The following is a 14615-nucleotide window of genomic DNA, read 5'->3' on the forward strand; positions in this document are numbered from 1 at the left end:
AACTTGATAACTATTCCCATAACTTAGATTTTTTCTTTTCTAAGTTAAGTCTTGAACTTGAGAATTATTCTCAAATTGAGGGCTTGAATTTTTTTGTCCAAATTAGTCCCTGATATTTTCTTAAAAACTCTAAAGTTTAGGCCCTAATGTAAAATATTGTCAAGTTTAGGGACTAACTTGGAAACAATATTTAAGCCCTAACGTAAGAAAAATTGACTAATTTAAGCCCTACGTAAGAATTGTTAAGTTCAGGTCTCAAAGAGTAATTTAACCTTTTTCTAATTATACAGGTTCATTGTTGTTAATTAATTTAATAAAACTGCTAAAAGCCAAAAGCAAAGGACAAAACGGCTTTGTTCTATGTGTGTTGTCATTCTCTCTTTTGCCAACCTTTCTCCCCAGTTTCAATTTCTTGTTTCTCCCCTCAATTCTCTCTCCAAACAGCCTATAGACACACACACACATATATATATACACGGTCACACACAAATTGTCCCATTTATATATATGTTTCAAGTTCTTCATCACACATTTTCATGGCGGGTCTCCACTCTTCTTCAAGACCCTCCTCTTCTTCTTCCCTTTCATCATCATCATCTTCTTCTTCCTCTCAACAAGTCTTTACTTCTCGTCTCCTCTTGCTTTTGACTCTTCTCCCATTAACCCTTGCTTTCTTTGCTTTCGTTCTCCAATGGCGTGGCGGTTTAACCGACCCGGTCACCCGTTGGTCTCCAGACCCGTTTCAGTTCCCTGGTATGGATAATCCCGGCTCGAACGTTGGATCGGATCGGCGTTCCGGTTCTGATTGTGTCGATCTTTTGGGTCGAAGCAAGTCCCCGGCTTTCCCTTATTTTAAGGATTGGAAATTCGATGTCGGGTCGGATCTTAACCCTAAGGTTAGTTGGATTTTCGGGTCTCCCCCCCTTTTTTTTTTGAATTGACGGAAATGCGTATATTCATATTCTTTGATGCGCTTTTTTCAGATTTATAATTCCCAGAGAATCTGAATCATAGTGAATTTCATGTCCTAATTTTCCTGGAATTTAACTACCTATTTTCTATGTTAAATTATGCTTTTTTCAGCCTATAATTTGCAATCCGTAAAATTAAAATAAGCAAGGGTGAAATTAGATTCAGATTAAGATTAGCTCAACTGCTAAATGGGTTGCATCTTATTATTATATATGTATTCGTATAAATTACACAATTAAATAATATTATATTTGTATAATTAAAGTGGGTTGGATCTGGTTCGAACAGTGAATATCGGAATTAAGGGTCAATTTCCCTTTTTTTTTTTTGTCTAAATTTATTTTTCGTATATTATATTTTATTCATGCTCACTCTAAAATGGGCTGATTAGATTTTCCAAAAGTTAGGATTAATAAATATTAAAACAAGGACTAATTTATAAGAATGAGATTATTTTAGAATTTTAAAATTTAAAATAGGATTAACAGACTGCAATTAGTTTTAAAAAAAAAAATTAGTATACATAGTGGTTCGTGTAGCTGGTTAATCCTGATTGTGGAGTTTAAAATTTTCTTTGGCGAATGAGATAACTTTTCTTAATATAATAACCTAAATAATCTGGAATGCTGTAAATGTAAATGTACAAGTTCCAACCAAGCTAGTAAAGTAAAAAATCAAGCAGTTCCTTTTGATCATGCATCAGTTTATTGTAAAATGAAGTCCCTTTTCATGAATTTTGAAATTGAATGAAGTTAATATGTATATTTAGAATTTTGGTATTTAGTAGAAGTTATTGGTGGATTTCAAATTTATTTTGTCTTGTTGTAAATGAACATCCTTTGAAATATAGCCCATGTTGCTTCTTGTAGTATCCGTTTCCGATGCATACCTGAGATATAACCCTCTAAAGATCTTTCAAATACATGAAAAACTTAGCCTCTCTTCAGCACATGCATGAATCTGATGCTCATATTCAAGTCCATGTGACATAATTTATAGCAGCAAACCTTTTTTTTTAAATGCAAGGATATATTAAACCTTCCTCTGAAATTCCACTAAAGCGGAAGGCTTTCATCGTATTTTGAAATTTTTCTACGCTTTTCAGGATTTAAATTTAAAGAAAATTGTTAAGTGTATGGTTTTCTATGATACAGAGTTATGTTTGTATCTTAAAGACACTTTTATTCTCTTGGTTTTTCTTTTCTCAATCAGTATCCAATAGTATGTAAGTTATTAATTACAATACTGAAACTGTCTCCTAAGTTTTTTCATCAGAAAAGAGAAAGATCCTGAAAGATTCTTCCTTTCACTTTTAGTGGTTGTTTCAATCCCAATTATCACATTTTCAAAGATGTCTTTTACCATACATGGATCACTATTATCACCGATGTATGTGTTTGGATGAATTGTGGATGCTATTTCTTACCTTTGTTTGGTGGTTTTACTGTATGCCAGATATGTATTATTTCAAGTACTTCTGCAGGATTAGAACAGACACTACCATGGATCTTTTATCACAAGGTTATTGGAGTTTCAACCTTTTTCCTTTTTGTTGAGGGGAAGGCTGCCTCTCCTAATGTATCTAAAGTCCTAGAATCGATTCCAGTGAGTAAAAATCTTTGTTCCTCCTTTTCATTTTCTGTACCTTGTTTTTTTATGTTCTACTGTTTATTCCACTTTGGCCCTTTTGTTATCTACAAAATCATCTTTTGCAGGGGGTGAAAGTGATATACAGAACAAAAGAATTAGAGGAACAACAAGCTAAAAGGTTGGTACATGATTGGTTGGATTAGGATAACAAAAAGCACTTATTTTCTATTGGTCCTGTTCGCGAAGGCACTTTTTGCACTTCCTTTCTAAACGAAATAGTAATGATTCTTGGAAAAGTCAATGTTAGAGAGTAAAGAAGAGACCTACTTTTAGTCTTGGAATTGTAGCGTTTTCGCAGCAATGGAACTTCCATTTATGGACCAAAATACTATTCTGATAAGCCCACAAAATCAGAATAAATTACACATGTTGGGAGACATGAGCTCTGAATTAAATAGTGCTATGTCCCTTGGTCTAAAACTGGAGATGACCTGTAACAGTTCAAAAATTACTGTTAGATTGTAAGCCATCGTCCATTTTTTTTGTGTATGTATGTTAATGTGGTTTTGTGTTATTTTATTTTTTAAGGGATAATCAGTTTGCTTCCATATGATGGTGCCTTGAGATGTCCTTTCTTACGTTTTTTACTTTTCTGTTTTATGTCCTTTGAATCTGACTTGATGTTTCTTCTATTTCTTTCTCCAATTTCATTTTGGTGCCTGTAGTCGGATTTGGAATGAGACCTGGTTGGCAAGTTTCTTCTACAAACCATGTAACTACGAGTTGTTTGTGAAGCAATCCCTTAATATGGAAATGTCTATTGTCATGGCAAGGGTACTTTATTACATTTTTATCTCTGGCATAATATATAGTTATGTATAGCATAGATTCATATTGATGTTAAGCTATGACTCTTATCCTTACTATTCTTTTCTTCTTTCATTTATAGGATGCTGGCATGGATTGGATTATTCATCTTGACACCGATGAGCTTATACATCCCGTGGGTGCTCGCGAGTACTCTTTGAGACAATTATTGGCAGGTGTACCTGGAAATGTTGATATGGTTGTCTTCCCAAATTATGTGAGTGGAGCTGACTCTATAAATTTAGATAAAGTTAATTGTGTTTATGTTGGTGATAAAGAGGTTTAGTTGGCAAAGTGATATTTTTCTATGGTTGTTCTTTACACCGCAAGCAATTAAACTGTATAAAATTTTCAGGAAAGCAGTGTTGAGCGGGATGATGTCAAGGAACCTTTTACTGAGGTATAATGTCCTCTATTAATTTCTCATGCTTTGCTTTGGCTAGGCATATAATAATATGACTAATATTAGTTTGATGGGAAGATTTTTAAGTTTCTCTCTTACTCCTGGAGTGATCCAATTGTTTTTGCTGGAGTTATGATCATGTACGCATTCATTGCATTTGATTGTATCTTCTAATGTGGCATAGGTCTCAATGTTCAAGAAGAACTATGATCATCTTCCCAAGGATGTGTATTTTGGCAATTATAAAGAGTCAACCCGTGGTAATCCAAACTACTTTCTGACCTATGGAAACGGGAAATCAGCTGCTCGTATTCAAGATCATCTTCGGCCTAATGGTGCACATAGATGGCATAACTACATGAAGACACCAAAGTACAGTATTTCTCCTATTCTATTGATTTTGTGTGAATGAATTTATAGTTAAAATTATTGTTATGTTTATTTAGCTGTAGGAAGTTTTCATGCATCTTTTCTATAGCAGTGTTGTCGAGGTATTTGCCATGGCACTAAGGCTCAGTGCAAACCTAGTGTGAATCATTTGTGCCTAGGCACACTCTTTCAAGACCAAAAGAATAAAAATGCACACATAAGTTTCATTCTCTTTCTTTAGTTTTTAGTTTTTAGTTTGTTTCTTTATCTGCTTCAAAAGAAAGATAATATTAGATTTCTTTACTAGAATTGAACATTGGGTAATAATCATAATATACTCCATGCGTTTTCTCTTGAAGATTGTAGTGAAAAAGCATTGAGCTTTCTGTTATAATGACTTTTAGTTAATTAGTATGATAATTCTTCATTTTTGAAACTGTTAAACAATAAATAAAGCAAAGCAGATTCATTATGTTCTATTGACAAAATCATAAATTTCTAGCTTATTCTGGGGGCTAGTTGCTTAGTTATAAATTTCAAGCTTATTCAAATACAGTGCACAGTGTTTCTTTGTTATATATATACTATTAATTATTTCTGTTTAAAGCCTTGAGCTTTTGACAACATTTTTATGTCCCTTTTTTTAACTAATCATTTACTTTATGGTTGAATAGCAGATCTTTTCTTTCGTATTCATTGGTATATAACCACCTTGATTTTGTGTAATATTTCATAGTGAGATCAAATTGGATGAGGCTGCTGTTCTGCATTATACATACCCCAAATTTTCTGATCTAACTTCAAGGCGTGATCGATGTGGTTGCAAGCCTACAAAGGAGGATGTTAAAAGATGTTTCATGTTAGAGTTTGATAGAGCTGTAAGTTCTAATTGATTTGCACCATCAAATTCCTTTTATTTGTTTCTTAACCTGCGTATTGTTTTGTGATTTTTTAAATCTATTTCACTGATCTGCAATTACTCCAAACCTGATTGTATCGATCAAGTTTAGATATTAATGTACTTATGTAAAGCACATCCCGAAAAAAGGAGCATTAAAAGTTAAAGCAGAGGTGTCAAAGCCATAGTGCATGGTTTTTGACCTGCTCTTTGCATTACAATCATGTTAAGTAAGTCTGCCACCACAAGGTCATCATGAAGTGGTATTTATGTGAATTTTGACTTAGAAAAAAAAGTTTATTAACATTCGACTATACTTGTAATGTTTGTAGTTTGTACTAATTACGGAGGGAAAAAGTTGGTAAGTTCACTATGATGATTACATGTTTATTGATGCTGCTTTCTGGGGTTCTTGATCAGTGATGAACTTGAAATGATACAGCTAAATAGTTTAGCTTAGTTTGCTTTTACTTTTTTCATGTTTTATTTATACAGGCATTCATAATTGCGTCAACTGCAACGGAGGAGGAAATGCTTCGCTGGTAATGTTCATATGTTAACTGTCCTCCGTTTCATGTTTTTTGTTTCAAATATGAACCAAACAGAGCTTTTGATGTCGCATGTTACGAGCTAGGATTTCTAATTCTTACCTCAAAAAAGTTACCTTATGAGAAGCTACTATTCTGAATAGCACTTTCAGATCGAAGGGATGTGATCTTTGATTATTGGTTCCTTGAGACCCTAAAATAATCTAAGTCAAACTTTTAACGATATGTTTAGGCTGTCAAATGTCTACAATTTGCAAATTGTTAGGTTGTCTAAGAATCGTTTATGATGATCCACATTTTACTTTCCACAAGTAGACATGCATGTTTCTCAATAATCAAATTTGTTTTATAGTTGTGTCGGACCGGAGTATATATTTGTCTTCTTCAGATAATATTCGTCTTTTTACTCAGGTACCGGGAGCATGTAGTGTGGACTGATAAGGAATTGAAGTTGAAACTTTTGAGGAGGGGCATCTTAACTCGGATTTATGCTCCCATGGTTTGTAAAAATTTCGAGTTTCTGGCTTTTTTGCTGATCTTTTTGATGGAATATTTCATTGATGACATGACCTTTTCTTTCCTCTGTTCACAGGTTATAATTCAAGGACTTAGGGATTCAGGGCTTTTCGGTTCCGTAATACAATCGGCACAAATGACTCTCTCAAAGGAAATCAAGAGTAGCAACACTTCTAGAGTAGATAAACCTGGAATGATTTCATCCAGAAAGATTGGTGTCAAAGAAACAACGGCAACTGCCCGAAGGATCTTGGAAATACCCAACGAAACTTCTTACGAGTCAGCCATCCCACCACTTTCTCCTCCAATCCTGGATGGTCTTCACATCGGAATATAACAACACATCAGACTCACTGCGATTACTGCTGCCTTATTGTTCCTTCAAAGAGTTGGAGAATTGAATCGAAACTCGATGAATGAGACAAGTTGGTTAAGGCCAGTTTTGATGAGGCATTTCAGTATTCGGATTCCAGGGGGCTATTCCCGATCATTACCCAAGCGGCACTGTACATTTTAAGGTTTCGATCAAATAGTAGAGGTTAGATCATGATTTGATGAGTGTTGTTGGTGCATCTTTTTGATATTAATTTTAGGATGCCATAACATGAACCTCAGGTTATAGAGACAGTGAACTTTTTATCATTCAAAATTGAGGAATGGCACATTGCTGTTCCATTCTTTTGCATTTTACCTCAAGGATTCTTGCTTTCTTTGACTTTGCTTCCAGTGATAATTTTAAAGATCATTGCAGGCTATATTTGTTGTTGTGGCTGTTTGATGAACTTCAGGTGTTTGTGGGCTGGGCTTAGCTTAAATTTTGAACCCTCGTCGGCCTGGGTTGGCTCGTCTTACTGTTTTTATAACTATATTTAAAAGAATTCTTTTATTATTTTCTGAACAGTGAAATGGGCCAATTTTGATGGGCTTGAGGTGAGCTTTGCTCAGGTTTGGCCCTGATTTTTATAAATTCAAATTTTAATATAGGTTAACTTGGTCCATTAACACTTCTAGCTACTCTTGAGGATCCAAAGGGCTGTTAGATACAAAAGTCTGATTTGATATTGTTGGAAATGATAATGATGTTATGTCGTAAGATAAAACGCTTTAAGACAACTAATAATCAATGACCCTGAACTTCCGCATAATGTTCGTACTTAAGGTTCACTAGTCGGTAAGCAACTATGCATGGCTCTCTATGATGTTGGCTCTATTGAAAGAAACATATCAAACTCTCTTCAAGTATATCGTGAGGTTCGCAAAATCTGCTACTTCCAGTATCACATTAACCAATCTCCTCCAATATTAATTAGAAAATAGTCACAACTCTATGCAAGTCCATCCAATTGAAAAGATAACAGGAATCAAAGTTTCAATCTCACAGCTCTCATGAGAATCAAGTTCCCAATATTTGTAGAAAAGAAATTCTCAAAATTCCCAACATTTTCCAAGAAAGTGAAGATTTTTCCAACAAAACAAAGACATTAGATTTTCACCAATTAAAAATTTCCCAGTTGCATGTATGCTTTCTATCATACCAAACAGTCATGCCGTCCATCAAAGCTCATTGTTTCCAATTACAAATCATGATAACACTCTCTACCCCTAATAAAGATACATGAATGGTGTAATTCTACACTAGAATTCATTTTTCGCCTATTATTTTACACTTGAAAACACTGCAAATTGAAGCAAACTCACCTCGTTTGCAATGAAATGTCCCGCATTACTGCCATTTCCTTTATTGTTACAGTCACATGATTAGCTTGACCTATAGATTATCACCATTGATGTGGTCTAAAGACCATTATGAACCTTCGGTTTGAATTCGAATAAGTTTGGTTATGATGCCTTAGTCAGCTAAGGGTGTCTATCAAAATCACATTTTTCTTTCGAATAGTATAGTTCTTAAAGCCATGGCTATATTTTCAAGAACACCATCCTTTTCAGCCAAGTATCGTTCAGCTTCTTGTTTACCGCTAAAAATCTTACCTTCAATGTAGTAGTTGCTTCCTTCTTTGTTGATGATTCCGTACTCGCATGCCAACTCCAAGACTTCGGATTCACGGCAAAACCCTCTGCCAAATTGGATCCCGAGCTCGGCTTTCTGCATTACAGGTGCTAGCTTGTTTTTTACCACTTGCACACAAACACCTAGGCCAGTTACCTAATAAGGATAGATGGTGGAAATGAGATTAACGCATGCCAACAATATCTGCAGAGAACTCAAAGTCACAAAGATAGCTAAATGCAAGGTTTTCAAAACCGGACCGGTAATCGAACCAGTCAGGTCACCATTTCCCAATCCAACCGTTTGACTGGTCTGTCCAATTCAATTAAATAAATTATTTTTTTAAAAAAAAAAAAAGAAGAGAAAAAATGGTCTAACTGGTCCGATTGCCATTCCAACCAGTTTTTTAGCTCGGTTCATACCGATCCACGTGTCAAGTAGTCTAATCCCTTATTCCAGACCAGTTCCCTATCAGACCAGCCGGTCCCATTTTGAAAACAGTGGCTAAATGTAAAATTCAAGCGGAATTCGAAATTAATATACCATCTATGGATTTTAAGTTATTTACTCTTAGCATTATCATATAGCTTCCCTCTAAGTCAATGAAAAACTAGCCAAGCATACAATATAGAGTACACATTCATTTTAAAAAATGCATACGGATAATATCTTAAACTTGTAAGAAAACCAGCATAATGGAGCAATATACCATTTCATAACGAATAGATTTTGAAAATATTTTCCTTATGATATGTCTTATCATCAATTGAATATCATAAATCACACTAGCAGATTTATACCTTATCCTCATTCTTCAGCAATCCAGTTCTTATCATCCTCAACCGTATTGCGGAATAAAATTTCAGGGCATTTCCTCCACAAGTGACCTCATCCATATGCCCAAAAGCTTGACCTTGTTTTGAATTATATCTTACCTGAATGTAAATGATAAGAATTATATGTATTACTGGACATAGCTTACTACTTAAATCTGGGGTGTATATGTGTATGCATTTTTGTTTTATGCATGTGCATGTGTAAACCAGAGAGAACTTGACAAGGTGTCAACCTGATTAAGAAATAAAATAAGAGTATTGGAACGGCATAAAGAAGAAGAAATTTTTCGAAGTGCTTGAGTCATTATTCGTGCTTGTACATCACACTTATTGTCACCAATTGAACCATCAATTTCACACTGAGGGACAAGGGCAGCAACCTGCGAATACCAAGCATCGAGAATTTAGTGTCCAAATTGAGAAGAGAAACAATAGAGATTTCAAAAACTTGAAAGCAGAAAACTGGCAGAGGTCAACCTACATAATATATATATGCCACTATAAAATAGCCAAACTATGCACCGGAACAGACCCATTTGTGCAATTATGCATGTTAGTCATAATTAATATGTAAGAGGATTCACATATGAACTGTGGCACTACAACATTAGCATATGCATTAAAGGTACTCTTAGTTTACAAGCCAAGCACTCAAAATAAAACAAATTAGAAGCTTTACAAGGTCAATGACAATAATAATTTTGGGAATGTAGAAAAATTATCATTACATGGCCAATTCCTTGATCTCTGATCTTCCTGATAGCTCAGACTCTGAGGTAAAGACCTTTTAAAGAACCGTGCACTGCATTATTCTTACCAAAACAGTGTAAGCACGATTTAAAATATTTATGCTGGGTACAACTAAGAATTGAATCTATCATATGCTTGCTGATATTTCTCAGCATACTCTCCAAAACTGGCATTTATAGTTAGCATTAAAATCTAACACAAGCAATAATCAAAAGACCTAGAATCTCTTTTTTTTTTTTAACAATTTGTAATCAAGGTACACATTTATAAAAGAAAAGGACTTGAGAAGGCCCTCAAGCTACGGCAGTTAAGCATAGAAGACTCTATACCCAATGCTCCTTAAACCAGGGTTCAATTGCATAGAATCCTTGACATATTTTTTGAAGCAAGATGGGATTGCCACCTTGGTCGCATGATTTTAATGCAAGTCCATAAAGTTCAGGATATCACATATAATCTAATACAGTATTTCTCAACAATGCAGTGATGACAGTATTTAAACAAGTTTTACTCTTTGGAAGGACTGTATTGTATATATGTTAAATAGATGAGGTCCCTTATTGGCCTATCACAATATGACTATCAAGATAAAAGCATGTCCTCTTTATTATTGCTCTTTGGCCAATATAACTCATTCATTGAGGATAGTTAGTAACACTATGAAAAGAGGCATAACAAGCTATTGACACTGAACGCCTCCAGCAAGTACAAACTACAGACCAGAAGGCAAAAAACAAATGAAGATCCTGAATGCAGAATGAGCAGTTTTTTGTAAGAGAAGAACAATGACAATGAAATCATCAGGTATCAAACAAAATGGAAAGTTAAAATCAATAGCATGTAGTTTATGGAATAGACAATTGCGTGGGTAACTTAAAAAAAGGAACAAGTTGTTTTAGTAAATGAGAGCATGCATAAATCAAATACTTACACTATCAACCACAATTACATCTACAGATCCACTTTTGGCCAGTGTGTGAACAGCACAAAGCAAATTCTCAGCACAATCAGGAAGTGAAATAAGAAGATTTTGTGTGTTTACACCTATTGCTTCTGCAAGTGAAGGGTCCATAGCATTCTCCACATCAAAATATGCACAATACCCTGTCAGAAAGAATCATTCAATGAGACAATAATGAAAGTAGAACTAAAGAAACCAATATGGAACTATAATAACACGAGTACCCTCCTCTTGATAAGGTGAAAAAAGGAAGCTGATAACATGTCAGTATATTTTCTAAGTCTTCATGCTGGGAATATAACTAGGATATTTAAAGCATGTTTCACTAGGATTCAAAGTAAAAGATACTAAAGTATAACACTGATATACAGGGAAATCCTAGCATCAACTTCCTAACTATGTTTCCTACTAAATTCTGCTAAAATGTAAGGCAAATACTAGAAATGAATGAGGATCCACAAGATGTTTCATTTCTATGGGATTTTTTATTAGAAAAGATTATACAATCTAGGGTTCAGACCAGCTGTGAGATGACAAATTCCCAATTTCAGACAAAGGAAACAAAAAGGGAGAGATAGCAGATAAAGTTACTCATCTATGTAACTTGGAATTAGGTATGAGTATTGGATACAGGTATACATCCAACATAGGTATGTTCCAATGTATTTGGAGGATCTTTGGAGGGTCATATCTCACTACCCATGTCCAAATATGTGTCAGACACAGGTGTTGCAAGAGAAAAAAATGAAGAGTAAAAGCAACATAGTTGCACATATCCCAATGAACAATATCAATGTAACTGAAATCTGTCTTCATGTTGGCAATCAAGTGTAAAGAATTTCCAGCCGGTATATTGATCAGCACTGATTTAAGCCAGAAAAGAAAAATCCATGACCTCTGAAACTGAATTACCAGTTGTAACATTACAATGAGTTGAAAAGATTACGGCAGATTCAATTTTATATTAACCTCATATCCAGAAATAGACTATATATGTTATATCTACTCTTGTTCAGTCCGTTTATATGTTGACACATAAACCGGGGCTAGTGAGTTACAGAGCAGTTTCTTGCTCCCCTAGAGAGGCAAAAGAAGTGCAACTATACTACAATATTCAAGTGATTCCACCACCATAGTATGGGAGGAAAAGTTTACCGCACCTCCACGTTTCTGAGCTTCTTTGATTATATGAAGTGCTAATGTTGTCTTGCCTGATGCTTCTCGCCCATAAATTTCAACCATCCTGCCCTGAATAACGCACAATAAAGATCACAGTGATATCGTGATGAAATTTTTAGCAAGAAAAGGGACATTCTAGGGTATATAATCATTGCTTCGGTCGAACCTATGTTAATTAAAAGTTTTGGTTGAGTGATTGCTGACAGTCTCAGCTATCAGCCTTAAGTTCTTGTGAAATCAAACGGATATATGAAAGTAAAATAATTCATAAACAAACACTGAGACAACCAGAAGCTTATGAGTTCGAATTGCCAAAGAAAGGAGGATACAACTATATGTCACAAATCAGTTAACAACATGATGTATCAGATATCTGACTGCTGCCATACTTACAATGACAACTCCATGTATATGCTTGACCAAGAAGTGGCATGTAAAAGGAAAGAAGCAGTTTCATTACAAAAGAAATTTGCTAACAGGAAAATACGCAGTGTCAGCTTTTCACCTTCGGTAATCCTCCAATCCCAAGTGCTAGATCAAGCTTTAACGAGCCCGTAGATATCACAGGAGTATGCCGTGATCTGAAAAAACGCTGCAAGGACAACATAGACTCTCTGCCAAAATCCCCAGAAAGCTGTGAGAGAGCCTCGCGCAGAGCCCCGTCCTTCTTTATTTCTTTGTTATCATCACGAAATTCATCAAATTGGAACTCTGAGACATCACCTGAAAGATTTAAAACATTAAAATTTGGCAATGGGATTGAATTACTCTCATTTGAATCACAAGATGTAAGACTTTGCACAAGGCTCTAAATTATACAAAATACAAATATCAGGTATGGCCAAATCATAGCCTAATGCTAATGCTTGAGTTGATCTTTTAACATTATCATCTTATTTCAATAAAGAAATATAAGAAAATGAATGAATAATTTTGAATAAAGTAGTTAGCATATGATTTCTTCCAAACAAGAGTAAATCAATCTAGTTGCTTCTGAAATTTATAATGTGCTTCGGTACTTGCTTAAAAAGTCGAACTTGACTTATAGTCCAAGTTGCACAAACTACTGCCCAAAGTTAAAACCCTTACCAAATTATCAAATAAGCTTAAAAAACCCATAAATCCTTCTTTTAATGCTGCTTGATCTCCATTCATTTTTCTTCTTTCCTTTCTCACTCTACCAGGTTTTCTAGTTTGTGAAGCCATACATAAATCTTTAGCTGAAACAGTTTCTTACAGCATCTCTGTCCTTTTTTCTTCTTTCGTTTTTCTATCACATTCTCTTAATTTTGAAGCCATATATTTTCTTTTTCCATTTAGATACTCTCTCTCATCTTTCTTTCATTTATTTCCTAATCCTTGAGAAACCCAGAAAAATTGTTTATTTGACTCCATAATCACCAGATTTCCCATAGCTATAACAAGCCTGTAACACTTTTTCTTCTTTTCCCCTTCATCATGCAATCTGTGGTGACAGCAGCTATTGGAATGTTCAAGCTAACCCCTAAATGTCACTTTTCCCAAGAATCCCACTTTCTGAACCTACTTTATCATCCAGCTACTATACATATGCTATCCTTCAATAATGAGCGGTTTTGTTTATTTTCTTAAATGAAGGCATGCGATCAGTCCACCAGAACTATATGACACCTCTGATTACCCATGACATATCTATTTTGTACCCAAAACTGCACCGGAGGAAAAGAGATAAAAAAAAAAAAAAGGGAGTACTTCCAAAGTAAAAACAACAATAAAACTGGACAGAAGCAGAATCATAATCAGAGACCAGCAACAGAAAATTTAAACAATAACTTTCAAGCATATAAAAATGGTTAAACATTATTCACATAACTACGAATATATAAAACATCCAAAATACATTTATAAGCACATCAAAGTTTCGATGTTAAATTGATAAATAGATGGAGAAATGAAAGAAATAAGTAGAGAATGGAAGAGAAGCTACCTACAGAAGAAAGATTGCGTGTGGAAGCCCCAACAAAAGTGATTGCATCTCTTCGTGTAAACTGGGAAAAGAAACAAATCAACAATGTCAGAAGAAAACAAAGATACCTGACAGTCCATATATACAATAAATCACTAGAAAAAAAGATGAAAAACAATACTAGTTTAGAGAAAATCAGGATTAGAAGATTAAATTATAGATTACAGAGGATAAATCATTGAATAAGAAAGAAACAACCATAAGCATCGCTTTCGAACAAAAATGACTCAATGAAGCAAGCATGTCAGAATTTTTTACGAAACCCACAATTTTTCGTAGTCGCTTTCAATCAATACGTACAAATCACTAACCATTAAACATTCTAAACAAATTTCCATTCACCAAATGGGTCATTTCAAACGAAATATATACATAAAACATAAAATTAAAAAAGAAAGATAAAGATGAAACCTTAGGGAACAAGCGAGGCGACTTTGACACAGCATTAAGAACAATAGAATTGAAAGAGATTGCCATTATTTCGTCTTCCGCTAAATTTTTCTGTTAATTTTCTGGGATTTAGGGTTTTAGCAGGGTTTCTTTTTGGGTGCGAAATGAATTTGAATTTCGAGGGTTTTTTAGTGTAACGTTAACGCGCCATCTCTACAAACAAATCTCTTACTACTTTGCTTGAAATATAATTATATTATGTTTAATGTTTTATTTATCATATGGTTCATGACTTTCGACCCTAAAAATATAATGAAAGTCCT

General features: G+C 34.5%; 2 protein-coding genes across 4 annotated transcripts; one reads left to right on the forward strand and one right to left on the reverse strand.

Annotated features, from left to right (window-relative positions):
• Positions 1-329: 329 nt before the first annotated feature.
• On the forward strand, positions 330-6918 carry LOC108473567 (glycosyltransferase-like At2g41451). Its single transcript, XM_017775226.2, has 11 exons — positions 330-896; positions 2428-2577; positions 2688-2740; positions 3288-3396; positions 3512-3646; positions 3785-3829; positions 4017-4204; positions 4938-5079; positions 5595-5641; positions 6059-6146; positions 6240-6918. The coding sequence occupies exons 1-11, from the start codon at positions 537-539 to the stop codon at positions 6498-6500; spliced, it is 1578 nt and encodes a 525-aa protein (XP_017630715.1). The 5' UTR covers positions 330-536; the 3' UTR covers positions 6501-6918.
• A 704-nt stretch (positions 6919-7622) lies between these two features.
• On the reverse strand, positions 7623-14594 carry LOC108473568 (DNA repair protein recA homolog 2, mitochondrial). Of its 3 annotated transcripts, none has more exons than XM_017775227.2 (8): positions 14314-14594; positions 13864-13924; positions 12403-12620; positions 11879-11966; positions 10689-10861; positions 9241-9387; positions 8972-9106; positions 7623-8327 (listed from the first exon to the last, which is right to left on the reverse strand). In XM_017775227.2, the coding sequence occupies exons 1-8, from the start codon at positions 14377-14379 to the stop codon at positions 8040-8042; spliced, it is 1176 nt and encodes a 391-aa protein (XP_017630716.1). In that variant the 5' UTR covers positions 14380-14594; the 3' UTR covers positions 7623-8039. The 3 variants fall into 3 exon arrangements, with proteins under 3 accessions (XP_017630716.1, XP_052877575.1, XP_052877574.1); XM_053021615.1 differs by lacking the exon at positions 14314-14594 and adding an exon at positions 14101-14245; XM_053021614.1 differs by lacking the exon at positions 14314-14594 and having other exon boundaries at positions 13868-14017.
• Positions 14595-14615: the final 21 nt, after the last annotated feature.

The sequence above is a fragment of the Gossypium arboreum genome, chromosome 11 (genome assembly GCF_025698485.1).
Source record: "Gossypium arboreum isolate Shixiya-1 chromosome 11, ASM2569848v2, whole genome shotgun sequence".
Taxonomy (NCBI): Eukaryota; Viridiplantae; Streptophyta; class Magnoliopsida; order Malvales; family Malvaceae; genus Gossypium; species Gossypium arboreum.